At 45.5% G+C, this 26,924-nt stretch overlaps 1 protein-coding gene across 2 annotated transcripts; it reads left to right on the forward strand.

Moving 5' to 3' along the window:
* The first annotated feature begins 208 nt into the window (after positions 1–208).
* PROSER2 (proline and serine rich 2) lies at positions 209–24,601 on the forward strand. 2 transcript variants are annotated; one of them, XM_042816175.1, is made up of 4 exons: positions 209–360; positions 9,550–9,766; positions 20,161–20,416; positions 20,914–24,601. In XM_042816175.1, the coding sequence occupies exons 2-4, from the start codon at positions 9,581–9,583 to the stop codon at positions 21,888–21,890; spliced, it is 1,419 nt and encodes a 472-aa protein (XP_042672109.1). In that variant the 5' UTR covers positions 209–360; positions 9,550–9,580; the 3' UTR covers positions 21,891–24,601. The 2 variants fall into 2 exon arrangements, with proteins under 2 accessions (XP_042672109.1, XP_042672110.1); XM_042816176.1 differs by having other exon boundaries at positions 20,161–20,413.
* Positions 24,602–26,924: the final 2,323 nt, after the last annotated feature.

Here is a 26,924-nt window from a genome sequence, read left to right on the forward strand (position 1 = left end):
TCGTGAAGAAGCACGCAGGCAGTTGGTAACTTTGTATTGGTGTCACGCACCCGCAGCCGGCACACTCGGCCATGAGGGGTGCTGGAGGTGGATCCCCGACCACTGACAAAGGCGGCCGTCCCGCCCGGGCGAGGCGGAGCCGTGACGAAGCGCCGCTCCCACCGGGACGGAACGCTCCGCCCTGTCCCCGCGCAGCGCTGCCGCTTTAACCGCCCGCCGTGGGTGTTGGCCGGGCGCAGTGCGCATGAGTTCGGCTGCTTGGCGGAGCGTGCGTTTGGCTTGAGAGCGCTCGGAGAACTTGCCGTCCTTCGTCCTTCTGCTGTCCCTGTTAGGAGAGGCGCGGATTTCTGGCAGCAGCCGGTGAGTTTTCCACAACTCTCTCTCCGGGCGCTCCTTCTGAGGGACTTTCCCTTCCCGCGCCTCTTCCGTGCTGCCGGAGGAGCCCTGCTCTGCCCTGGGGTCTTTCCCACCGCTCTCCGGGCGGACCCGCGGGTGTCCGTGTGCCGCTCCGCCTGCCCCGGGTCAGTCTTCCTCAGGCGCTTGTGAGCGCCGGGTAGGAGGAATCCGGCGTTGGTCTTACTGCTCGCGAACGGGTGATTTCTCGTCTCAAAAAGCGATAAGGACGGCGGCTGCCCCGCTCGGCTTTTGCCCCCATTGTTTTTAAACTTCCTCCAGGCAGTGCGCTGTGACGCACCGCGCTGCTGTCTGCTCTCCGGTTTCCAGCGGAGAAGTGGTGTGTGATGTTAGGAGCGAGGGGAGAGAGACCGGCACGGCGCGGGAGAGGCGCTGCTGGGTGGGACGTGGTTCGGAGTACGGGGAATAGGAGGAAGAACTTCCAGCAGAAACCTCAGGCTGTCCGGGACCATCCAGCCTGGCTGTGAGCACCTGCAGGGATGGGGCACCCGCAGCTTCTCTGGGCAGCTGTGCCTCACCTCTGAGTAAAGCATTTCCCCATAACGTCTCACTTATATCTCCCCCCTTTTTTTTACCTTAAGGCATTCCCTCTTGCTTTATCCCTGCCAGACAGTGTGAAAAGTTATTTCCTGCTCTGCTTACAAGCTCTTCTAATTCCTTGAATTTTACTTCCTTCCCATATTCTGTTTAAAAATGCACGTGCGGCAGCAAACTGTTACTGGCAACTTTAATTAAAAAAAAAAAAAAGTGAAAGAGTTTATACGAGGTTTCATTCCAGTGCACTGTTAAACTTCAGATGTGCTGACATCCGTGGTTTGATCAGGTTGAGTACTGGGAAAAAAATTCTTCTTAGAAAGAGTGATGAAGCACTGGCATAGGCTGCCCGAGTGGTGGTGAAGTCACTGTCCCTGGAGGTGGTCCCAAAACATGGCGATGTGGCACTGAGGGATGTGGTTGGTAGGCTGGGGAGGTGGGTCGATGGATGGACTAGATGATCCTAGTGGTCTTTTGCAGCCTTAATGATTCTATACTTGGTGTTATGGGCTGACTAAGGGTGATGGTAAAGATCTGCTTTGTTCTTCATTGCTTCCTGACTCTCCAGAATGTAGTTTTACCACTGGAAAAACTGTTGGCTTAAACAGCAGCAGATTTTAACTCGAAATATTTTCCCTACCCTCTGTCAGGTTCCTGTTCTGTCTGGAGAAGGTGTGAGAGGCAGCTGGTGCTTCTGAAGGTTGTCAGCCTGGGTAGTTGAGACGAGGTTTGGTATGTGTAAGAGAAACCACAGCCTTCCAAATGCTTAAGATTGAAGATCTTAAGGGCATGCTTCCCAAATAGCTTTGGGTTGGGTATGGCACCCAGAGGAGGCAGCTGGAAATCTGTTGCTTTTCATCCTGCGTGTGAGCAATACCCAAGAGATGATGCAGGCGAAAATTTTGGAGGGTGGCTGTCTTCTTTTTATTATAGCAAGGATTTTAAACTATTACAATGAAGTACCAGAATGTAGTGATTGCTTTCTCTCCTCTTTCTTTTATGAAGCGAACAGAAGGAAAAACTTCCTTCTAAAGTGAAGCCTGAGTCTTCGAAGCTTTTGCAATTTCTAGCTTAAACTAATACAAAGATATTATTTTCAGGCTTTTCTGCAGGTCCTTGGCTATGCAGTATTGCAGATATTCTTCATTGTATGGCTACTACTGTACAGAATAACGATTGTGGATTTCTTCCTTCCTTTGCAGTGATAATACCTGTGTGGGTCGGGGGGGGAGAGCTGGTGTTTAAACAGGAAAGAAAAACACTGATTACTCATAGCTGAAAGAAATAGAATTTTTGCAGGTTTTTGCAGCACTATCTTTCTCATTGTGGGTTTGCTTTGAGTCCTTACAACAGAGAGTGAATGAGTAATATCAAGTTTTATGACTAGAAGTACAAAGGAAGTCTGAAATGGGGAAGGAACGGAAATGCTGTGTTAAATCTCTGTGCTTTGTGTATAGTAAAACTCTTCTCCTCTTGATCGTAGTTGCTTTTCCTTCTTCATATGCATGCCTCTGACAGAAATATTAACCAAGAATGCTGGCAGAGGGACTGGCTGGTTGGATATAGGAACGAACGCCGTAACTCCTTGGCAGCTGACAAGTCACAGACTGACCGACCTTCTAAAATACTGGAGCGTGAAAATAAATGACAATAAAAGTGGCTCTCGAAGCCAGCCAGACAGGCTCTGGCAAATTCTGTTGCCACATCCTTCCGCTTATTTAATTAGAAAATAGAAGCAAGTAATTTTAATTTCCAGTGTAACAAACTGCTTAAAGATCTCCCTCCCAATTAGGTATTTACTGATCACTCCTATTACCGATTAATGTACGAGACAAGCATTTACTGCTTTGTTTTGCCAATGCTGTTTTCAGCTCAGTTCACCTTGGGCAGGTAGACCTTCATGTGCTTATGTAGGAATTAAATGACCATCAAATTAATTTCTTTTTAAAGTAAACATCTACTTTGTGCTTTCAGTGTCTTCTGCCCTCTTGTACCATCACAGCAGTCACTGATGAATGCAGGAAAGCAACACAAAATCCTCTTGTGAGACGTGACACAGAAGCGCTGGGGCTGAACGCTGTCCTGTCCTTGTGTGTACTTCCTAAAGCAGGATTTGGTTCATCTTTGTGATGACTGTAGCAGTCATTATGTAATGCAGCCTTAGACCATGGTGATGCTACACCTGTAATAAGACAGAAGTTGACTAATTATAGTGGAGTCTGAGCCTAAAATTCTTGGTGTAGATTTCATGTTTCCAAAATGTTGGCTGTCACAGCACCGCCCTGATGTTGACTGAAGTAACTTTAAGAGAGCTGGATGCTTTCTTTGCTGCAGTTTGTACAAGATTGCTTGAAGTCAGGGGAGACCTGAGCCATCTCCTCCAATTGTTGGAAGCCCAGGTAGTACTGGACTGGACAGCCTTGGCTATCAGGTGTTTTCCCACTAAGCAGATACTGATCATCAAATCTCAATCACAGGCTACCAGTGAGAGCCCTGTCCTTGTGTAAGATATTAAGCTAAAGAAAGCTAACTGCCTGCCACTGAGCAGAGTTTTATTTTTAGTTGTGATAGGGAAGGATTGGGAGTGCATTAGGGATGTTTCTCTGGTAGTTTAACCTGCAGTGTTACGCACGAAGCTTTCCCAGTGGTGCCTTAGCTGTAGGCAACGGGATTCAGCTGAAGTTGCTGTAATGAACTGGGAACACAGATTAGTTGCAAGGAATGAGGCAGAGATGCATAAGGACCTGCTTCACAGTTTTCCCCTGCCAGGTTCTGTCTTCAGGCTGGATGAATGTGACATTGTGAAAGCCTGCAGTGGCATCCCACCCTCTGTTTAAAAGAGGCAGCATTTCCTTAGCAGTGGAGAGAGAACGAGGAGACGGATACCGACAGTTCTGCAGGAGGCTGCTTGCCTTGTTTTGGCTTAGCTGTGTACAGCAGGCAACAAAATTCCAAAGGTATAGTGTCTCAAAAAGGCTGTTCTTGAATATCAAGAAAAACCAGTTAAGAATGAAGCATGATACCGAATCCTTCTTTCTGTCATTTGAGGCTTGGATTAACATGCTCAGAGGTGGGACCTTTAAGTGTTGTTTCTGAGCAAAACGTGATTTAGAGAATTCAGTCTAATGACTGAATTATTGTTTAGCAGCTGATGGAAATGTTGCTTTGTGGTCATTTCATTTAAAAGTGGATTGCAACGTTTATTTGGGCTGTAATTCTGTAACCATTTAGGTGTGTGATGAAATGAAAGCAGCTGGATTCAAGTTCTGCTGAACTGGTGCATTACCCATGTGGTTCTTCTGCTACCTGTGTACACAGGGTTAATTATTTCGTTGTTGGCAGCTCTTGCAAATTCAAGCACAAGCTGTATGAATGACATCCAGTGTGTTTCTAGAAGCTCCAGCTTCCAGGTTTAGAGGACTGAGAGAATCTTTGTTTTTAGTTTTAAAGCCAACGGATTTTGTAGCTCTCAAGTCTGTGGAGAAAAGTCTGGAAGTTTGTTACAAATGTACCATAGAAATGCAGGAATTAGCAAGTTTAAAACCAAATATTTAATTGAAATATTGCATTCTGGGAGTCTCACGTGGCTGTTAGCACTGTAATTACTGAAGTGGTTGGTGTGTGTCTGTCCCAGGCCGCTGGGCTGCCATGAGAGAACCCAGAGTTCCCACTTTGCTAAACGTTGTTCCAACTTGTTTGGCACCAACTCTGAAAATCTCAATCAAAATGTTCTTTTCTTGCTATTTAGAGGCTCCCTATAGGTTGGGGCAGGGTGTTCTTTTTGTGTTTCCTTTTTTTGTTGTCTTTAATGGTCAGTGTTTCTGTTTGGCCAAATGTGCAATGATGACAGCCCTTCTCTAAACAAGGGCAAGAAGTGTTAATGGACTTAAGTAATGCTACCTCTGTTTTGGACAGCCAGAATTTTGTTGTGATGTGAGACTGCATTGCAAGCATCTGTGCTAGTGATGTGGAGAAGAAAACTGAGTTGAACTCTTGGCTGGTTTTGATTGATCTCCATTCCTAAAAACTAATGTTGGATGTTAGTCCAGCTTTGTTAACTCTTTGTGAGAATAGCCTACAAACTTACTGCTTGATTCTGGGGCTTGTCTTTGCTAGCAAAAAGGGCTAAGCAGCACCTCAGGTTGTCCTGCATGCTCCTAGTTGGCCAACTTGCCCGTGGTGTTTGGCTTTAGTAGGCAGCACTGTCATTTGGTCTGCTCCCACACAGCTCCAATTTACTGTATATCACAGTAGTAGGAAATAGCTCGCCTATAAAGCTCAAGAATTTCCTCTATATTTCAGGCAGTGAAAAAGAATGTGGCTACTGAGTAATCTGTAAGGAGGAAATATGTCCACCCCACTGGATCAGCCAACTTGGAGTGACGTGCAGCCACAGTGGCTCAGCAGAGACGTGTCCTGGGCCAGTCTGTTGTAGTTAGCTGTGATTTTGTATGGCTGGTTCTGAGGTATGCTGCAGGAGCACTTAATGCAAGGAGATTTTCATCGTGTTGTTGGACACACATACCTGCCCTGTTTCTGGAAGTCCTTGACTGCGACATGCAGGAAGCTGAACGAATTCCTGCTCTGTTTACTTTGTTTTAGATGCACTCCTCCCTCAGCATCTGCTGCTAGCTGTTGTCAGAGGCAAATAGCGATGCAGGTTCTCTGGCCTGCCCCTGTACCACCATTTTTTATACAGTGACTCTCTGAATGACCTCAAAGGACTTTCAGATGTTTGGGTTTGTCAGTTGTGTTTTTTTGTTTTTTTTTTTTTTAAAGCAAACTCTCAACTTGAGCGCAGCCTCTGAATACAAGATGACTGACAGAGCACAGAGAGTTAAGCTCATGTGTTGGTATGGGTGTGTACAGTCAGCGAATGAAACGAGCGTTCAGGTTCACTGGCCAGTTCTTCTGTCCCACTTTATCACTGCAGAATAGTTGCTGAAAACCAGGCACTGTGTTTGTGGTGCTCACTGAGCAGCCTCAGCCTAGGGATCTAGCTTAGGAATTTAGCTGTTCTCATCAAGCATCCTCTAGAAATTCTGTGTATGGTGAAGAGAAGGAAAGACCGATATTGCACCCTTTAAAAAACGTGTAACAACTTCCCAAAAAAGCAAAGTTGACTCTACCTGCTTTGATTGTGTTGTGCAGTAAATGGGGGTGCTGGCTTTTGGCTGCTGGCTGACGCAGCGCCTGTCTCTGGCCTCTCAAGGTCTTCCATTTCTGTGGAATTGATCTCTTGTTTATTAAGCTGGTTTTCACACAGGATTATTAATATATTTTTCCATCTCCTGCTGCAGAAACAGTCCCTTGTAAATACTGGAACTGAGCTTCAGTCAGAAGTAATCTTAGTCAGCAAACCTATTTTAGAAAAAAAAAAAAAGCCCACAACTAAATTGTTTTCCTTAAAGGACAGACAGCACTTTATCTTTGATGGCACTTTATTACAGCCTCTGAACTGCGTGCCCCTGCCAAAGCAAAATTAAATCTTTTGGAGGTAAAACTCAATATTTCAATTTCTTCCTCTTACCCTCTGCCAACGTGCATATGTGAATTGTGTCCTCATCGATACCTTGTGAAAGCTGGTTCCACTGTGACCAAGAAGAAATCATTTTCACTGACAGAATCACAGCTGCCCTGTGATGGTTGTTTTTAATATCCTGTCACGTTTCTGGACCCTAGTATCAATAACAAAACATCCAAAAAAACCTCAGAACACTGTAATGTGCTGAGCAGACCAGGAGGCAAATCCTGTAGTGAGCAGTTTTAATTTGCAGTGCATCTCTGAAGGTCAGGAGGAGCAGCCGTCTGTCGCCCTGCTGTTCTCGCTTCCTCTGATGATGGTTCCCTTATTTCTGAACCCTTACTGGTTACCTTGGCAATCCTACTGACACAGCCCGTGGGGTCTCCTTGAAATTCATTGCATCGTTGGCTATTTCTGTCCCAAATCCACAAAATGAAGAGGGGACGTAAAAAGGGTGAAGAGTCTTCTGTGATAGCCATGGAAGGGAAGGAATTTGTCTGTAAAACGTGCTGCGTGTATTGCAGCACTGCACATCAGCTGTGGCTGCATTAGGCATTGCACAAATACGTGGGAGCAGCTAATCTTAATGCACAAAAACATAGCAGAGGGGAGAAGTAATGTTTGGGAGCTGCTTATGACTTTAACAACCTCTAACGTGTGAAAGATGGTGTGGAAGACAGAAGAAGGGAATTGTTTCTTCATCACCCCCTTCCTGCAGGGTGACAGTTTATTGCACCTCTCCTGTGCCTCTGTGATATGAGTGGAACCTCCAAAGAAGGCATGGCTTACAGCACAGAGGCAGAAGCAATGCTTGATCTTGTGTGGGAGGCTCTCCAAACCAGCTGCAGGTATTCACTGTCCAGGAGCTGTATGGGACATCAGAGCCTGAACTCCAGAATGAATAACAGGACATTATTTGTTGGTGTTTAGAACTCATGGCTTTGGTAGTTAGTGCTGAATCTGGGTATTCCTCAGTAGACAGTCTCCACGTTTTGATCTCAGCCACGGTCCCTGCAGTGTTCTGGAGCAGTGAGCTGTGACCTCTCCTTGTAGTGCAGTCCATAAAAAGTTCACCGACTTCTGAGAGTAACTGAAGAAATCTATAATGCGTCAGTGAGGGGCTGATCAGTTGTGTCATGCCCAATCCCTGAATAAAAAGTGATGTTGGTTGGGATCACTACCCACCTCTTGTTGAATGTCAGGGGGAATGTGCACCTCTAATGGTCCCTCACTGGAAAAGTACTCTTTCACCTACGCTTCACCCAGAAAGTTAGGAGATGACATATTAAGTCAGTGGGAGGCTTCTGAGAGTTTTGGAGCAGTCCAGTGCCTTGTGACTGTTATATCTATGTTTTATGTGTTGCTCTTAAACTCCACTAAAAATGACAGCCTTTTTCAGTGTGGTTTTGTGGTATGTGGCAGCCAGAGGCGTGGCAGGTGCTGTGATGTTCTGATGTATGCTTGTCTTGTGTGGTTCTTAAAGCCATGACCAGCAGCACGTTTCTGCCTCGGTGGTAGCACTGAAGGACCATTATCTCGGGGATGCATTGTGACTACAGCTCATGTTATTAATAGAGGAAAGCAAGAATGTTTTCCTGGGAAAAATCAAGGTTAGATCATATGTTATGAACATCAGGCCTGGCGATTTTCAGATACTTGTGTTGTGGAAATCCAGTACTCTGTTTACTCAGTTTGTGCTTCCAAGAGTCGTTGGACCGCAGCCTGGTTACGTTGTGTGGGTGTCTTCCCACAGGACAGATGTTGGTGCTGCAGCATAGAGGAGGGAGCACTGGTACATAGCTCAGGTAATGCCATAGCTCTCTCCTGGGAGGAAATGATCGGCGAGATGGAGTTGTTGCTCGGTGCTGGCAGATGTTATCTCACTGCTATGAAACGCTGATCAGCTCACAGGGAGGCTCTGGTTTCTCAGCTCGGAGCTGACAGTGGTAGGGAGGAAGGAGAAGCAATCCAATTGAATTGGAGATGCAGGACTGCCTTTGCTTCTCGTGTCACCTCTTGAGCCGTGATAAAGGGAGCAGCACTTGGGAAGCAGGGCCATCTAATTTCATTTGCGTGCTGTCAGGGTCACGTTATCTAATTCCCAGCTGGTGCCATGCGACTGGTACCTCATAGCCAGCTGTTTTGAGGAATGTGTCACTGCTATTTCCCAGTCACCAGCAGCATGGCTCAGAAGATGGGCTGTTAAAAGAGTGAGGTGTTTTGCTCCTCAGTGCAATGCGGTTTCTTATTGCAGAGAAACATCTTTGCAGCACATTAAAATCGGTTTGTGCTTTCTTTCCTTCCCTGTTTGTGCTGTTAGTGCAGAAGGGTGACGCATGTCTGTGTGATACTTGGAAAACGAAGAAAGGAATTCTGCTGTATTTTGTGATCTGATAATTCAGAGACATATTACAGTAGGATGACTTAAAGAACAAGAGCTTTGTTCCAGTAAGTGCTGGTGCACGTCTGTTCCAGTAAGCATCTTCCAAATGTGCAAGCATTGTTTCTTCATGGCTGAGTGAAATAAAAGCTTCATAAGCTTTAAAATGCAATCTTGCTGTATGATGTGATGGTGCAAAAATGGAATTTCATAGGTCTTTAACCAGAAGTGGTCAACTTAAAGCAGCTGAGAAAACAGTTAAATTCAGTGATGTTAGAAAATGAACTGGGTTCTGTTTCTCTTATGTAGATAAATACTGTCTGATAAATTGTTATAAGCTTTTAAAAGCTGAAGACGCTTGAAATTGGGTCTGTTAGTCTCTCAATCTATGGGGTTTTAGTACTCTTGATGATGCGTCCTAATGGAACACAAAAGCTGAATCTGTAGGATGGATGTTTATGTAGGGTCTGTGCTTGTAAGAGTAGACATCTGGTTGGAAGCACATGGGATGGGATGCATCTTGCTACGTCAGATTGTTAAAATCACTCTTACAGAGTAAGATTTTTTTTCTAAAGGTGCCCACAGGTGTTAGGCATGTTCCAGAGCTATAAAGAGATGCTTTATAATAACTTACATAGAATCCTTTTACTGCTTATTTTCCCCTCCTTGTATTTGAACCTGTGTTTTCTGCTTTCAGAAATGAATACAACTGGCAAGCACTACGTAACATGCTGATGGCATCCTGTGCTGCATTGGGATCGATAAGTCCAGAAGGTGTGATGCCTAGAAATCTCCTGTCAGATTTTCCTGAAGCAACACCTGAAATCTCTCTGAAGCACACACTTGGGAGCATGGAGAGGGGTGGTGGTGTGGAGAATTGTGGCAACCAAGCTAGATGCAAAAACCTTGCCATGGTAAGTGCTTAATGAGCCTTATGCTTAGTGATGCAAGTTACATGAGTAGCTTGGTTCATAGCATGGGGTTGTTACTCTTTTTTTCAAAGCCATGATCTCTGTGAGTTCTGGTACCAAACAGTGGGCTGTGGACTTGGGTGTTAATGAGCTGGAAGACCAGAAGTAGCTACTCTGATGTGGTGTAACAGCTTGTTATTCTGGTCTGATTGCCTCAGAAAGCCTGAAGAGTGCTTTACTATTTTATTAGAGAACTGGGAATGGGTTTAAGGAGCACAGATAAGTTGGTTCTGTTGCCTGCACGTAGCTTGCAGTTCTTTGCCTCTCTGCCCTCTCTTTATAAGTAGTTCATAAAGGAAGGTGAGGGTATTGGTTGGTTCAACGTATTGTTTCTTGCTTAAGTTCTTTGTTGGCAGTACTGAAGGAAGGTCTCAGTTTATTCCACCTTCATGCAATTAGGTGAGTAACAAATACGTCACCATAAACAAAGCTGTCTTTGGATTAGCGAATATGAGTGTGTGGCCATTTAAATAGTATGTGAGTAATTGAGGGAGTAGGATGCACTTCTGCATTTTTCTAATTAGCAGGATGATTCAGGCAATGAACTCAGCAGGATAGTTTGTACTGTGACATGCTAAGCCTAGAAAGCAGGTACAGATCCTCATGCATTTTCAATTATCACAACCATTTGAAAAGCATCCAATTTTGATTGAGGAGCCAGCACTCTGGTAGAAATGTTTTCCCTAGATGGGAATATCAATCTCTGTCTCGCATTAAACATGAAGTTAAGTTTTCCGTATCTGTCCTTCTGCCCTCCTTGTTTCCTTTAAATGAAGTAGCTTGTTGCTGTGAAAGAAGAAGTGATGAAAATAAGTTGGCAAGCTGATACCTGTGTTTTTTAATGCAGCTCAAATGCTCTGTTTTGCACTACTTGGTGAGCTTTTTGATAGCTGAGGGTTGGTTCTAGTAAGAATACCACAACTTAGTTAACATTCTGCTGCATCCTTCAGCTTGTATTGCTACTTGAAACACAAAATAAATAGTACTGCATCTAATCCCTTAACTGTTTCTGGTCTGCTCTGGAGGAGAGTTGGAAGAGTGAGGGTAATGGAGGTTGAAGTAAGAGCCAAGTCCATTTGGACATGTAATGAGCAATATACCCTTAATGTTCAAGGGAACTGGATGGATCTTGGAGAATTAGAATGGGAATTGCACTTCTAATTCAAGAATTACAAGTTCATTTTATGCTTTATACTTTGACTCTGGTTTTCTGGTGTCACAATTCACAGCCAGTCATGTTTCCACGAGTTTTATTCTTGGCTGTGGTAAAAGGCATAAGACTGGTCATTTGGAAAATAAAAAAATCAGTATTGAATAATGAGGCTATATATAAATGAGTCTGTTTGTGCAGTCTCATCCTGAGTCTGCTGTGTCAGGAAATGACATAGGTTACCTTAATCTAACTAGATCTTACCATGTGATAACCCGTATGATGATGCATCAGCTGGAATTAGAATCCCTCCCTAGTCCTAAGGAATAGCCTTCTCTTTTGGGTTACTTTGGACGTGGAAAGCATTTCACAGCAAATGTTTCACTTAAAGCAGTGAGATACGGCTCCTCATGACCTGAACATTTCAAGGGAAGCCAGAGAAGATGACAAACACCTGATGGCCCATTGGGAAGCAGGGGATAGCAAAAAGAAGCGCAGCAGTGTGTTTTCTTGCAGGCTTGTGCTGCTGCAGCTTTCTTCCTGCCTGATCACAGAAATGAAGTTCTTAAGCTTTTCAGTGTCAAACTACAGTTGTTGTTAAACATAATCTTTGTGTTGCTTTTCAAACAAACCAAAGGATGTGGTAATGGAGACAAACACTTGGACCAGCTTAAGCCTATGCTGACAGCTCTAAAGCTGGTTTGGCTGACTGCTGGCTGTTCTGTATATTGTGTGTGTGCTGGTATCCCTTTTTGTGGAGCTGGTTGTGGGTTTAGGGATGGTTAGGATATGGATGTAAACTTTCATGTGCCAGAATGTGCTTAAAACAGAACTAAGTCAGTGTGACTCTTAGCAGTCAGATGTTGTCAGTTGAGATGTATTTAGACAGACTTCTCAGTTTATCTACACACACAACGGGGCTTTTATTTAATCTCTGACAATTGTGGTCAGGTATCTTTTTCTGAATGGGCAGTGAGCCATGGATGTTTGTTCTGTCATGATTTGCGGTAAACTTTTCTCTGTAAATCATAGGTATGTGGACCTGATTTTTACACCGTCAAATTTATCACAGCAGCTGAAGACAAGCACCAGAACCTGTGCTTAGATGGGCAGAGTGTTTGCTTTGATATTCTCATCTCTCATCACCACCTAGACCTGTTTCCTTTCTCCGGATCTTGTGGCCATAAATGCTCTTCCAGGAGGATGTGAATTTTCATGTCCATTCTGGCTTCTCTGTAATGAGGGTGGTGTTAGAACAGATCCTCCACAAAGGCACAAGACAAGTGCGCTCCTCCATGCATGGGCTCTGCTGCGCTATGCGAGAGGAAGGGTAAACAAAGATGTTCTGCTCTGCTTGGCAATTCCAACTTCCAAAAGCTGTTCGTGAATGACGTTCTCTGATAGGTGCTGTGAGGATTAACTCTCAGTGAAATACAGCTGCAGCAATTTAAGGACACATACTCTGGAGACAAAGCTAGCTCTTCACTTTCCTCAGTTCATTTGTCCCGTCCCTTAGAGGAGGTGTGTGCAGGCTAGCTTCTTAAAGACAAACCTCACCTCTTCACTCCTGCAATTGTACCACGTACCCATTCTCAGCCACAAGTAACTACTTCAGTTTCTGGGTGTGAATGACATGCGAGGGCAGTATCACCTGCTAAGGTCATACCAGGGGATGATGAGTTGCTGAAGTGCTGATTTGGAACAGCACTGTAATAAGCTGTATGAGTGTCTTGGGTGTTGATGACTTCAGTACCTTTTGTATCCGTATCCAAATGTCTTATTGAGGGCTAGGCTTGAGGGTTAGTGGGTTGCTTGTTGATCTCAATAGGCTGTGCTGTGCTTTTTCATTTTTCACCTTCACATCAGACCAGTCCTTGGTTAATGTCCCAGTTATCACTGCTCTTTGGGGATAGTGGTGAAGTCAGTCAAGTGGCCATTTCTTTTGGTCACTAATCAAGTAACTTAAGAGTCACAACCGTGTAACAATTTAAAAGGTGTCTTATTCTTTTATTTCTTGGAACAAGGCTCTTCTGTGGCTCTCACAAGATCTGATACCCAGTCGTTGAAAATGATTCATTATCACGGATGCCTTGTGTAGTACTGATGACACTTCCAACACTGAGTATGCAGACAAGGCAAGTAGGCATCGTGTGAGTGGTCTGAGCTTTAGTATCTTGTTCCCCACATTTAACTGGGGGCTCACCTAGTCATTTCACAGTTATCTCTTACAGCCTAAAAACTAGTTGCTGTTATCTTTATCCTTTATTGATCAGTACAGATGATGCAAATGCAGCAGACTTGGTTTTAGAAGTGCATCTTGCTGCTGTCTCTACCCCAGCCCCTCTGAAGAGGTCCTGGGATTCCAGTGTGGCTTTAGGAATTCAAGAAAACAGATGGATTGTGTCTCTGCATGACCCTATCCCACACAGCTGCATTTGGTTGGGTGGCAGCTGTTGTTTACAGGGCGCAGAGAGAGAGTTATGCTGTGCTTCATCCACTTCAGGTTGATGGTGTCATGACTTAAGGAAGAGAAGTAATACTTACCACCTGCAAGGCAAACAGTGAGGAGGAAGAGGAGTTTGGGGATTGCTTCCTTCAGTCTGGGAGTACAGGACTAGGGGGAAGGTGCCTGTCTCCTAGCAAGGAATGACCTTGCTGTAAAATGTGCTGGTGAGAATGTTGTTGCTGTAGTGCATAAATTGCTTTCAAGATCCATAAACTGCATCATTCTGCTTCAAAGCAGAATCAAGTGGGTGATGATTATTCCAGCAGGTGGGTAGCTCTGCTCTCTTAACCTTGCTGATAGGCATTCCTGAACCTCCAGAGCAGTCTGTCTTCTGCCCTTTTACTTTCTCATTAAGCGAATACTTGGATTCAAATTGCTGTAATATGTAAACCAATTTCCCTTTGTCTTTGCTTTAGACAGCATAGAGAAGCTTTGTTGCAATGAGCCTGGTGGTCAGCCTTTTATGGCCTGTAATACATACAAGGCTGTGTCTGCCTGCCACCCATTCTTTGCTGTTTTAAAAATAATGCACTGCATTCTTCCAACCTTCCTGCACAGCCAAACCTACTGGCAGCACTCGTAGCTTTGCTAAGGGCCCAGTCCAGCTTGGCTGCATCCTTCTGGAAGTTCAGTGGCTGGATCAGAACTCTGTGTTCTGTGTGAGAATGTGCTGTGATTTCATCACCCTGGTTAATATATCCCAGGATGATGTTTGCATACCTCAGTGGTGCTTTTCTCCCCCCCCACCCCTCTTTACAGCGTTCAAACTGACCTGCAGCTACTTCTGTCTTCTATTGCTTGTTGATCATCACTCTGTGCAGCAGCATCTTTCCAGCTGAAATAACGTGTGGTCTACCAGCACGCCGTATGGTCATGAAGGTGTTACTCTGTCCCACTCTGTTCTCAAAGCTGCACGTTTTAGCATGAGGCTGCCAGCAGATACCAAGTTAATTGTTTACTCTTAGGAAAATACCAGATAACAGAGGTTTGGGCTAAATCTATTCAGGGCTTGTCTTATTTCATTACTTGATTTGGGGTGCATCATGCTGCTGCTTATGAACTTCTTTCCCATGCCTTTCAGTTATATTGACACCTTCCAGTAATCTCATCTGAGTTCCTAAGTATAAGGTTGTGGACGCCCCAATCCTGGAGGTATTCAAGGCCAGGTTGAATGGGGTCCTGGGCAGCCTGCTCTATTGTTAGATATGGAGAGCGATGGCCCTATTTGCAGGGGGGTTTGGAGCTTCGTGATCCTTGAGGTTCCTCCCAACCCAAGCCATTCTATTATTCCTTATTCATCCATTAGTATATTTTGTGGGGAGGACTATGTCATAAGGCCTTCCAATCAACATGCATCACATCTTGTGCTTACACCTGTTGCCTAAGTCAGTGAACCTCTCAAGAGAAACTAGATGAATGTGAAATGATCTGGGTTTTTTTTTTTTGTTTGTTTGTTTTTGTTTTTGTGAAAAGCATTAGTGACTTCAGCCTGAAAGTTCTTTTGCATTTTCTCAGGTCATTCTAAAATAGAAATTAAGGGGATGAGCTGAAATAAGCTGAACTCTGATACCCAGAGAGATGTCTTCAGAGCTTAAGTAGATTCAGTACTGCTTGAGCTTGTGTTTTTTCTTAAAGGCAGGTGGGTCTTGTTGAGTCCATTGTTTTAGTTCATCCTGTTTATTTCTTTAATGCTTCTAGGTCATTCGTTTCCTCATCTACAATCAATTGACTATATGCTCTGCTAATTATTACAAGGCACGCAGGCACGATTATGCTAACAGACTGAACATAACAATATTCACTATTATAGTCTTCTTCCACAAATGAAGTGGTGTTATCAAAATCATCAGATAGTGGGTTGTAAAGGAAGTGCTTTTGGACACAGCGCGCCGGCTATGGAACTCGCTGCCGCGGAATGCTGTGAATGCCAGCCCTGTAAATGAGCTTAAACAATACCACGAATTCATGCTACAGAGGCTTATTATGGGCTATTAAGCACATAGGTGTGGATACAACTGGGAAGTCCTTCAGCAGTGTATTGTTGGAAATGGGCAGCATGTAGGGAAGAAAAACACAAATTCAGTGTGTAGCAATGTTGTTCTACTGACTCCGTTCTGCCCTGAGCACCAGCTGGTGCTGGCTGGGGGCAGCCTGCTGAGAAAGTGGGCTGCTTTGGCTCAATTTGGACTGGTTTGGGAGTTCTTGCTCTTGTCTGTAACTCACTTGATTCTAGCTGAAGCAATGGAGCTGTGCAGCCCCTCCTGTTTCACTTTTTTATGGATGGAACCAGAAGTGCTTTTTATTTTAATCACTGGCGGGTTTGTATCCATCCTGATGCTGTCCTTATACTCAGAGCTTTTGTTTTTCCCCACTTATTTTACAAGAAGGACTGTCTCATGTTATTAGCAGGCTCAGGTGTAAGTGGTGCTCCACTGATCTCTTCCTACCTAATACAATAGCTTGTTCCCTTTGTGTTTTCTGAGAGGCATTCAGTTATTTCTCTCCCAGGGAACTGTAACTCTTAACTCTTCAGCACGTTAATCCTTTGTGAAGTGACTAAGTCAGTTGAATCCAGTGTTGTGGTACTGGGCTGGACAAAACGAAGCTGTTAGATGTGGTCAATTGATTCTGAAGATTGCTAGAAGACCATTAACATGTAAATATGTTGAACTGTTGTGGATGTCTTGGCAGCTTGCTTTTAGTCAAAGGATCCCAGGTCAGGGTATGATCTTCTGAATTTCTTCTGGACTCCAACATGGATCTTTGTTCTGCTCCATCTCTCTCCTTCAGGGGCCAGTAAGTATAACCAGCTCAGCTTCGTTAAAAGGCAGTGCAGTTGTGCATAAACTTCAGATGAATTGCCTGTGACCATCAAGCAGCTTCATCTTCCAAAGGGGCATTGGGGCTGAGCTGCCTCTTACTAAAGAAAAGTCAGATTCAGAGATAGCAAATTGTGCCACATGCCTTGATGTGAGCAGCAGTCAGTGTTTGAGAGCTTTTTGTGGCCCTTTAGTACTAGCTGACTCTCTTGGACAGGTAGGAAAGGGATCATTTCTATGAAATGAAAAGCTGGGGGAGTTGAACAGGACTGGAACAGGTTGCCCAAGGAAGCTGTGGATGCCCCATCCCTGCAGGCATCCAAGGCCAGGCTGGATGTGGCTCTGGGCAGCCTGGTCTGGTGGCTGGGGACCCTGCACACAGCAGGGGGTTGGAACCAGATGATCTTTGTGGTCCTTTACAACCCAGGCCATTCTATGATTGAAGGGAGGGAAGAAAGAAAGAGCCATTTTTCTTTAGGCACTTTTCCTGTTTGGCATAAGCAGGAAATGTTAGGCAGTACAAGGCTCTAAAATATTAATGCCAGCTGAGCATACTTGGCCATTTCAGCATGTGGAATTTCTTCTGTCTGAGAGTCCTTTTAATCCTCAGCTAAGGCACAACTTTTAAATGTAGGCTCTCTGTAGGCAGTAGCTGCTAAAGCAGGTAGTTGTGTATGTGTGTGTGTGTGTGTGTGTGTGTGTGAGAGACTTGGTTTGGGGAGCTGTGTTTATGTATTGAGTTGTGAGTTACTGGAAAGAATGATGGTAACTGGGGAGATTCTTCTTGGACTGTTACTAACCCAGATTATTCAAGGAGAAATGAGGCCTGGAAAACCAGCCCAGAAAGAATATGAACTGTTCCATTATTTGAAATATGTGGAAAATGAACTAATTAGAAATAGACCTGGTAGCTTTAATCATAGCTGGCACCGCTTAGCAACAACAAAATTCTTCCCATCTTTCTGAAAGCTCTACTGCAGTATCAGGTACCCACTTGTATTACCTACAACATGCTGCTGTTCTCAGACCAGGGGCTGAAATTGCACCTCTGAGCTCCTTTGCTTTGACCAACCTGAGTCACTGGTAGGTTTATCTTAATTATCTTTGCTATGGTGGCATGTCTAGAATTGAATTATTGCCATCTTAGAACTGAAACTTGCTTTGCCTTTAGAAATAATATTGCTCATCCTCTAGAGCTGCTGTATTTTTATTTCTGCTGTCTGAAATGACATTGGTCATCTGGAAAGGAAGCTGCATAAAGAAAGAAATGAAAGTGCTAACTGAGATGAGGTTGGCCTTTCCAATAATAGACTCATGGAATGGTTGGGTTGGAAGGGACATTTAAGACCATCCAGTTCCAACCCCCTGCTACAGGCAGGGACGCCTTGCTCTAGACCAGGTTGCTCAAAGCCCCGTCCACCCTGGCCTTGAACGCTTCCAGGGAGGGGGCATCCACAGCCTCTGTGGGCATTGAGTTCCAGTGTCTCACCACCATCACCGTAAAAAATTTCTTCCTAACATCTAGTCTAAATCTACCCTCTTCCACTTTAAAGCCATTTTCCACTTGTAATGTCACTACATGCCCTCTATAAAGTCCCTCCCCAGCTTTCCTTCAGTCAGCCCTTCAGGTACAGGAAGGCTGCTATAAGGTCCTCCTGCAGCCTTCTCTTCTCCAGGCTGAAGAGCGCCAGCTCTCTCAACCTGACTTCATAGGAGAGGTGCTCCAGCCCTCTCATCATCATCACAGCTCTCCTCCGGACCCATTCAACAGATGTAGGTATGCCATGTACTGCAGATGTATTTGTAAAGGGATGGGTACTTGTTTCATGTAGTGCCACACACTGGATCTGCTGCCACTGTGAACCTCCTAAGCCAAAAGCCCTTTTTTTCCTTTGCCTGCGGATGTCTGGCTCTTGCGATGAGCTCACCCACAACAAAAGCTTCTGGGAGTCCTGTCGGGCTGGAGCTACCACCTACCAAACAACAGCTCCTTTCCTGTCATTCTCTCACTTCTAGACATAGCAGCCCTATGAGTATTTGGGTGGGGAAGGAAGGAGATTGCAACATCCATAAAGGGGAAAGAAAAAAAAAAAAAAAAGGAAGGCTTGTCTGTCTCACTTTTCAAGTTCAGCTGTAAAACTTTCCTTGGACTTTGAAAACTGAGCTTTGCTGTGCAGTGAGTGCAGGCTGTGGAATATGTCAGCCTTTGAAGTTAGCGCTTTAAATAGGCAGCTGCAAATGGCATCCAACTTCAAGCTGTTGTAGCAGTTCTGCTGGAGTCTTCTGTTTCGTGCCTTTATTTACAGGGCAATGCAGTGAAGAGCCCTGAAGCACTTATTTTTCTCATCCTGAACTGTTTGAAGTGCTTGGAAACTAATTGCTCCTCGATACAATGCAGTGTTTCATAGTTCTTAATCTGTGGGCATTCTTCTTCTACAGAGGTGTATTGTTCCTGTTTTTAATGCCAGAGATGAGGGTAAAAGCTTTGTTTGCAGTAGGAGTTAACAGGTTGAACTAAACAGTTGTTTTTTCTTTTTCCCTGTTCTAATATAAAGCCTGAATGTCACAGTGAGTTTGAAGCACTTTTCTGCTGCTCCAGCAAGAAGAGTCTTCAGTGTTTGTAATGCCTGCCTTTAGCTATGTGCCTGAATTGCCCTGAACTGAGGTCGCCTTGTTAGAGGCATGAACAGCCATATGTCCTTGGAGAAGTCAAAAGCAGAGAAGAGAATGGAATCCATCTTTAATTGCTTTATTGGTGGATTTTTTCCTAAGTTACTGGTGGCAAAATTTGCAATATATGCATAGTGAGAGAGAAGTTCAATCCAGAAAGGGAAAACCTCACTTCCCAACAATGCTTAATTACATTCCAGAACTTACTTAGCTCTCTTGGGAAATGTCCTTCCTGTATCCATTGTCTTCATGTGTTGCCTTTCTTAATCATTCTTGGTCATCTCCAAGCTTCTGGAAAAGTGTTTCCCAGGGTGGAGGTAAGAGTTTGCACGTTGCTGCCTCGCTTCTCATGGTGATGTTGAGTTAATCAGGAGCACTGACTCATGGAAAATAAGGATTAGATGATTGAAGTGATTATTTATCACTTTTGTGCTCTACAGGATTGTTTCCTGCTGGACAAAATAGCCCAAGGCGTTCTACTGCTAGGGAACACATCCTCCCAGTAGTCTAATTTCTTTCTTTCCATAACTTGAGAGGTTTCCAGAAACCTTTTCCCTTCTTCTTACTGCTCCTCTGTAATCTATGATTGAATTCAGGGTAACTCAGTTTGCAGTGGTGGAGCCATATTTCAGCTCCAGCTCTGCCTTCCTAACAGCCGAGTCCCCCTAATTTGCTCTCGAGCAAAAAGGGAACAAAGCCATCTGTTGAGCTGTCCTGAATCTGCCCCGTCTCTCTGCAGCTCCCAGCCTTCATCCCTGAACCTGTCACAGCGACTGAAATGGCAGCTCCACTCTGGGCTTAGCAGATGTTCTCAGCACGTGTAAAGGCGTGGTGCTGTGTGGTTTGGTTTAGTTTGTCATCAGCTGTTGTGATCTTGTTAGCAGTTTTCTTAGTCCAGCTCAAACGGACACCAGTCTGCTGAGTTGAAGTTAGGCACTTCAGAAAGGATGAAAAATCAAATGCTGCTCTTCTGCCAACATGAATGCAGCTCCTGGCTGTGTGATTGGGATGCCTCTTTGGGAAGGTGTGGCACAGCAAGCAGGAGATCCTTCTCATGAGAACACTGCCTGTTGCGTTCTGCTGCTTTCCCTCTTTCAAACCAGGGGTCTGTACTTATTATTGGTGTACTTCTGTGTGCTTATCTGCAGGGCTTTAAGATTAATGTTTATTCTTTTTTTTTTTCCCCACGTAGGATGATGAGAGTATGAAGTACTTAACTCATGAGGAGCAGGATGTTCTCACATTCTTTGAGGAAACCATAGATGCCTTAGAAGATGACTTGGAGGAACCAGTCCTACGTGACAGTGGCATCCACTGTCAGTCTCCAAGGTCAACAGAAGAAAACGTGTCCAGTCATTCAGAGACTGAAGATATCATTGACTTGGTGCAGTCAACACCTGAGAGCAGTGACCATGAAGGCCCTCCCAGCAAAGATGCAGAACCAGGTAGCAGTATTTCCTGAAAATGTTTGTTCCTTTTGACCTAGCTGTGACCTAATCCAGTTTTGATCAAAAATCAGAATGTGCAAAACTTACGAAGCCTTTTGACACACAGTAAAGCCAGCATGCGGAGTGAATGGTGGGAGGAGGGCAACACAGTGATTTGAACTCTGGGATCCTCTATGTCACTGCTTGTGGTTCAGTTATAGGCAAGATGGGTTGAGTTGTTAGAAAGTTTGGGGGAGGTGGTACTGATGTGTGCTGACTCTCGGCAAAAGGAAACCCTTGTGTTCTGCTCTGTGTGAGGACTTGGGTGGGTGGTAACGCACTGGTTGCCCAAGGAGGCTGTGGATGCCCCATCCCTGGAGGCATTCAAGGCCAGGCTGGATGTGGCTCTGGGCAGCCTGGTCTGCTGGTTGAACTAGATGATCATCGTGGTCCTTTCCAACCCAGGCCATTCTATGACTCTGTGACTTAATGAGGTTATTTTTGCTTTTTCTTTTAAGTGTTGGATGCTACCCTGAGAGCTGAGAGCCCCAAGCTGGCTGTACCTGCTGACCTTCCCCCACATCCCTCTGTAGCAGCACCACAGATGTGTGAGACTCTGCCTCCTCCACCTCCTCCTGCAGTGCAGCATCCAAAATTGCTTCGCTCTGTCCCCACTCCACTCATCGTGGCCCAGAAGATGTCTGAGCAGCAAATGGAGAGCAGGGTGCGTTTCCCCAGCGCCCTGAAGGAGGGGAATTCTGACAGGAAGAAAACTGTAGTAGCCAATGGTGATTATTTTGCAGCTCCAAAGCACCCTCCTGCGCCCGCACCCAAACTGCACCGGTTTCCAAGCAATATCAATATAACAAATGTCAGTGGCAAAGAATTCAACGAGACTATCTCAAAAGCAGCAGTGAACGTACAGGAGCGGAGAGCTCAGGTGCTGGCCAACATCAATGGGGGATTTCTGGCAACTGAATTGGAGGAGAGGCAGCAAAAAAATGATTTCTTGTCACGCAACAGAAGTTCTTCCTTAAGGGATCTCTCCTCTGAGCAAACGCGCTATGAGGCCCTGACAAAACTTGGCCTTGTTAAGGGAAAGTCAGCTCAGGACCCAGTGCATCGTGGCCCAGGTACTCAGCAGCTCGATGTGCAGCCCAAGCAGGCAGATGCTGTTCCCAATGGATACCAAAACATCCACGAGGCTTTAAAAAGTGAGCCCAGCCCTTTCCTTCCTACGGGCAAAACTGTAACAATCAAACCAGAGGTGGCTCTTAATGCTAGCAAGGTCACTCAGCAGAACACAGCAAAAGGTTTTAATGATTACAAGCAACCTAACCTAACCCTGGATATGCGGAGGAGGTCAGGTTCACTACCCAGACCTTCAGGATTTCGATCCCAGGGGGTAACAGTGAAGTTTTCTGGCCGTGGCTCAACAGAAGAAGCGAGGAGAGAGGCACTGCGTAAGCTGGGACTGCTGAAAGAGACTGCATAGTTTGGATGGGAATGTGACAGTGGAGGGGAAGTCACAGCTTGACTTTGGGCTGGAACAATCCTGATGGGATTGGGATCAGATTGGAAGGAGATATGGGAAGATCTCTGCCTCAAGCAAGCTAAGGAGATGCTGGTACTGCAGCATGGCTGTTAGTTACAGACTGGCACTGTGTAAGGCCATATACATTGGTGGGTTTCTGCCCTGCTTCTTGTAGAGAGACTCATCTGTTGTTCTTTGTGGTTAAGAAGAATTTTATTTAAGTAATGCTGGACTGTAGCAGAGGACAGCTAGTTAATGAAGTGTACAGTGCAGTATTGTTGTACATAGCAAACAATGGACAATCTTCCTTTTGCTCTTTTTAAAGCCAAAAATCCCACGAGAGCTCTGTCTCGCACACACGTCTGTGTTACGGGAGCTCAAGATAAGTCAAAACTGGAACTTGTGACCAGTGTGACACTTCAGTGGCGCTGTCTGTATTATCAGGCTTTGCTTTCATTCCCTTCTGGTGGCGGACTCTTCTGCTCTGTTGCTCTGTGCCCGCTCAACCGAAGACTGTGCAGAGGGCAGCTCCAGTTCTGACCTTCTCACTGGAGCAGCGCAGGCTTTGGAGTGGGTGACTGCATTATTCTGCTGCTTTGCTCAAAGCTGCCTTCCTTTCTTCCCAGCTGCTGCTGCTTCCTGGCCCTGCCCTCACAACCTGTGTCCAGTGCAAGGCACCAGACAGGCCTCAAGGATACGGGCCCTGTGCTGCTTTCTGCACTGCCAGCCAAAGAGCCTCCTGACAATCTGCAATCCCAGCTGTTCTGTAGGAGAAGCCATAGGAACGAGTCAACTCCGTACCAAATGTGAGAGGGTTCTGTCAGAAGTCTCACCTTTCATCTTGGTGTTCCCATGAAGAAGCTGCTGCTTTTCAACACCAGCTGTGCTACACTGCAAAGGTGTAAATTCTGATACTTCTAAAAAGAAAAAAAACCTCATTTGATTTTCCTCTAGTCTGACAGATCTAATAACCCTCTGCTCAGAGCCTTATTTGATTCTGCCCTGCCAATACATAACAAATTACAGCCAAAATTCCTGCAGGCTAAATGGAGTCACAGGAGAGAGTGGGATGTAAAAGTACATTGCTCCTGGAGGGTCCATGTTAGCGTATTTTGCCTTTGTTCAACAGACATGCTTTTCATGATGGTCCCAAAACGTGTGCTGGTATGTTTTGGGATTATTATTTTTTTTTTTTTTAGCATAGATGGCAAAGCTGCTCTTCTGTAGTAAAACTCCCTTTCCTTTTCATACCTGAAACTATCAAAACCAGCCATTGAGAACCCCAATGCCAAACCCCAGCCTCCCACACAAGCAGGAGTTCTCAGGCTCTCTCTCTAAAGGAGAAAACTCCTTTATTCTCTGCACTTTCTGAAGCCCCCAGCAGCCCCCTCTCTTCCCTGAGAAGCTGATTCCTAACCCTTGGAGGGGAGGAGGGGAGTGGCAATGATAGAAACTGCCGCACCCTTCAGAGGAGCTCTGACATAACTGTGATAAACAAGTTTGTATTTCTTGTGATAAAGTATTTCAAACCTGCTGAGCTGTATTTGCAAATGAAGCTGTTGTGAAGGAAGAATCTTCTCGTCGCTGTTAACCTGCCTCATAAGTTAAAGATTTTGGTTGTTGTTTTTAATTTATCTGCTTGCTGCTTTAAATGTTTAATTGTGTTGTTACGGTATCTGGACGGTTCTGTTGCTCAGTAATTCTTTGCAGCCTTTTTGCTGTGATCACATTCCTCCCTGTGACAGCCATACTGTACATAAGCACCCAGTGATTAAGAAATGCAGCCATTCCTGAGGCTGGCAGAACAGTAAGCATGCATAATCAAACGTGAGAAGTCCTGCTGGAACAAAGAAGGCGTCTTGTATGCTGGAAGGAAATCACATTCTTATTTTGCTGGGATTTCAGTCTGCAGTCCTCAATTTGGAAGAAAAGGAAGCACAGAAAAGCATCACAGCACCTGCTTCAGTGCTGCCTGGGCTGGAGTCTCACATGCGGACAGCGTGGGGCTGATGCATCATAATTTATTAATGTAACCTGCTAAGTCAACCTGAATGTTTCATGGCCTCTGTGCTTGTGAATGCTGTTAAAGACAACTTTACATTATACATGTGAGGGACGTACTGAGCAATCTTCACATCTAATCGTTCCCTGCCAGCTCTACTTTGGGTTGTTTACAGCTGAGAATCCAGGCTAAGCGAGAGCTGGGGGAGGTGACACTCAATGTCCCACTGAAATTCAGCCGTTCACTGACTCTCTAATGGAACCCTACTCAAAAATGTATCTCTGTAAATTTTAATGTTTAATACTAAAGCTGCAGTGTGCTGAATTAGCTGGACTGTGTTCTTTCAGCCTTGTGCAGGGCCATGTTCTCAGCTGCGGGGAAGTGGGACTCAGCTTTTCATTCTGTCCCCATGGATGACGCATTTGTCGTAGCCTTTCACCATAGCAAATATCCAGTTGGTAAACTCTTCACTGTGCCTAAAACTGTAGTGAGTAAAGCCATGTGCTATATGAAGCTATGAGTCTAGCTGCTAATAATCTGTATATAACCTTATTTCTGTTTTGTGTACCTTGTTTTGTGTGTATATGTTGCTGTGGTATTTTTTCTTATGTTAGAAGCAACTGTCTTGCACAAATCCAATAAATCCTCTATTAAATTGAGATAAAACCAATGAATTTCATTCATTATCGTGGTAGCTTGCCTCTTCCTTCAAGGAAGAAAGCCACTGTTCAATGGCTAATAACACTAATGACTGTTACCTTCATGCAGCTATGGCTGTGTGACCCACAGCTCTGTCCTGCAAGCAGGACTGGGCAGGAACCCAAGTGCTGAAGCCCCAGCAGGGGCTGAGCCCTCTTCTTGTGCACTGCCCCTGGGTGGGGATACACCAAGCTTAATGCATCTGCTATAAGCTCTCACAGCTGACTGGGAATCAGGCCTTTAGTGCAGTACTTCTCCCCGCTCCCCCCCACCTGCACAGTTCCTTCTAGTAACAACCCCTGCCTTGCTTGCATGCAGGATGCACAGCATTTCTTTCCTGCAGGGCTGACTCTCAGCTTATAAATAACTTTCCCACTGAGGTAAGGAGGGTCCTCAGACTGGATGGAGCCAAACCCTTTCCATGAGGACACACCCTTCGCTTTCACGTTTTTCATGTGGGCTTTCTCTTCCCGAGCAAAGTGACCTCTCCCAGAGGAGGAAACGCCGCACTTCAAACAGCTGAAGGGTCAGCAGTGTTCTCAGCTCAAGGGATTTGGAAGAGAAGATGGGTGGTGGCAGCCACTGCTTCTCAGCCTGCAGGTTTTCCACTGGGCCCTAATAACCTCCTGCTGTTTGCAGCCAGCAAAATAAAAGCAGAAGAGGCTTGGGTAACTTCAGGATTAAACTGAACAGGTGTGAGGAACAGGAGAGCACCCAGCTGGCAGGCGTGCAGGGCTGCTCAGCTTAAGTTCCTCTTTCATTTGTGAGTCTTCGTACTTTCTGTGAGCTGTAATTAATGTTTTGAAGAGCCTTGAGCATTCAGAGGCATCCCGAGCTCCCGGCACCCACTGGAGTTACAGGAGTGGCAGCTCCAAGCAGCTCGAAAGGGAGGTGGCATCACACTGTGACCCAGGACTCGGAGCATCTGCACGTGGCCCTTCCAGTGACCAAGAGCATCAATCTGAGAGGCTGCACTGGAGGAGGGAGGAAAAAAAAAAGAGAAAAAAAAAAGGCAGCTAATGCATATGCTGAAGGTTTGAAATTAAAGGAAAATAAAAGAAAACCCTCTTCAGCCCCAGAGCTGGGCACAGTTCCAGTTTCCAAAGCCCACAGGATGCACATCTCCATTGACCAAAGCGGTCCGGCTGCTGCTTCGGTCCCTCCCCTCACAGTGGCTGTGCCCTCGTGGATCCAGGATCCCAGCTGTGCACTGGCACGCCTGCAGTCACCCAGCAGCTGAACAACAGCCTGGGCTCTGCTCTGAACTCCAGCCTGCTTAAGTTACTTCCCTGTGATTCAGCCTCAGTTCGCTCCATTACAATGCGATCACTCACTTCCTTATTGGTCCTAGGAGGTCACTTTCAACAAACTTCCAACAAACTTCCAACAAACATCCCCCATGTTTTCCTGTAATGCTCTCTACCTGTTGGGCTTCTGTTACTGCACATGTCATGGAGCTGTGTGACTGTCATCCCCTCCTCTCTGCCTGCTCACCCAGCAGAGGGAAAACAGCACACACACAGAATATAGAACAGCCTGTGTTGGAAGGGACCTCAAAGCCCACCCATTTCCAGCCCCTGCCATGGGTTGGTTCCCCCACCAGCTCAGGCTGCCCAGGAGCCCATTCAACATGGCCTGGAGCACCTGCAGGGATGGGGCACCCACAGCTTCTGTGGGCAGCAGTGCCAGTGCCTCACCACCCTCTGAGTAAAGAATTTCCTCCTACCCTCAAACCTAAATCTCGCTTCTTGTAGTGTAAAGCCATTCCCCCTTGTCCCGTCAGTATCCACCCATGTAAAAAGTCCCTCTCTCTCCTGCTCATAACCTTTCTTTAAATACAGGAAGGCTCCTCAGAGCCTCCTCCTCTCCCGGCTGAACAAGGTACAGCAGAAAGAAGGAGATCACTTCTTCATATTTAAACTTCTATTAGGAAACAGTTGTCAGCACATTTCTATTTTCAACATAGAAGCCAGCGCCAGGGCAGTCGTAAAGCTCCACGACACAGACAAACTTCATTACCTTGGAACATTTCCTGCCTTCCTAACTGGATTTTGTTTGCCTGATTAGGTGTAATTTTTCTTTACAACATGAGTTTTGTAATGCGTTCGAGCCCAGGAAATGGGCACTGTCTGCCCAGTGCAGCCTTTCCCAGGCATCCCATCCCATGTGCTTGGGCTCTGCCCCACGAATCGCTCATGGCAACACCCTGCACGCAGCAGCCGTGGGGTGCCTGGAGCCAAAAGGCAATTGGCTGTGATTTGGGGTGAGCTCCCAGGTAGCAGTAAACCCACAGA

Source organism: Centrocercus urophasianus, unplaced genomic scaffold (assembly GCF_019232065.1).
Source record: "Centrocercus urophasianus isolate 14NV4802_14NV808 unplaced genomic scaffold, USGS_Curo_1.0 seq_15, whole genome shotgun sequence".
In the NCBI taxonomy this organism is placed as follows: Eukaryota; Metazoa; Chordata; class Aves; order Galliformes; family Phasianidae; genus Centrocercus; species Centrocercus urophasianus.

Bases quoted from the DNA above. Each gene is read 5' to 3' on its own strand.
- PROSER2 (XM_042816175.1), top strand. From the start codon at position 9,581: ATGCTGATGGCATCCTGTGCTGCATTGGGATCGATAAGTCCAGAAGGT. The intron at 9,767-20,160 runs GTAAGTGCTTAA...TTCCCCACGTAG, and splicing joins GATGCAAAAACCTTGCCATG to GATGATGAGAGTATGAAGTA. The intron at 20,417-20,913 runs GCAGTATTTCCT...TTTTCTTTTAAG, and splicing joins CAAAGATGCAGAACCAGGTA to TGTTGGATGCTACCCTGAGA.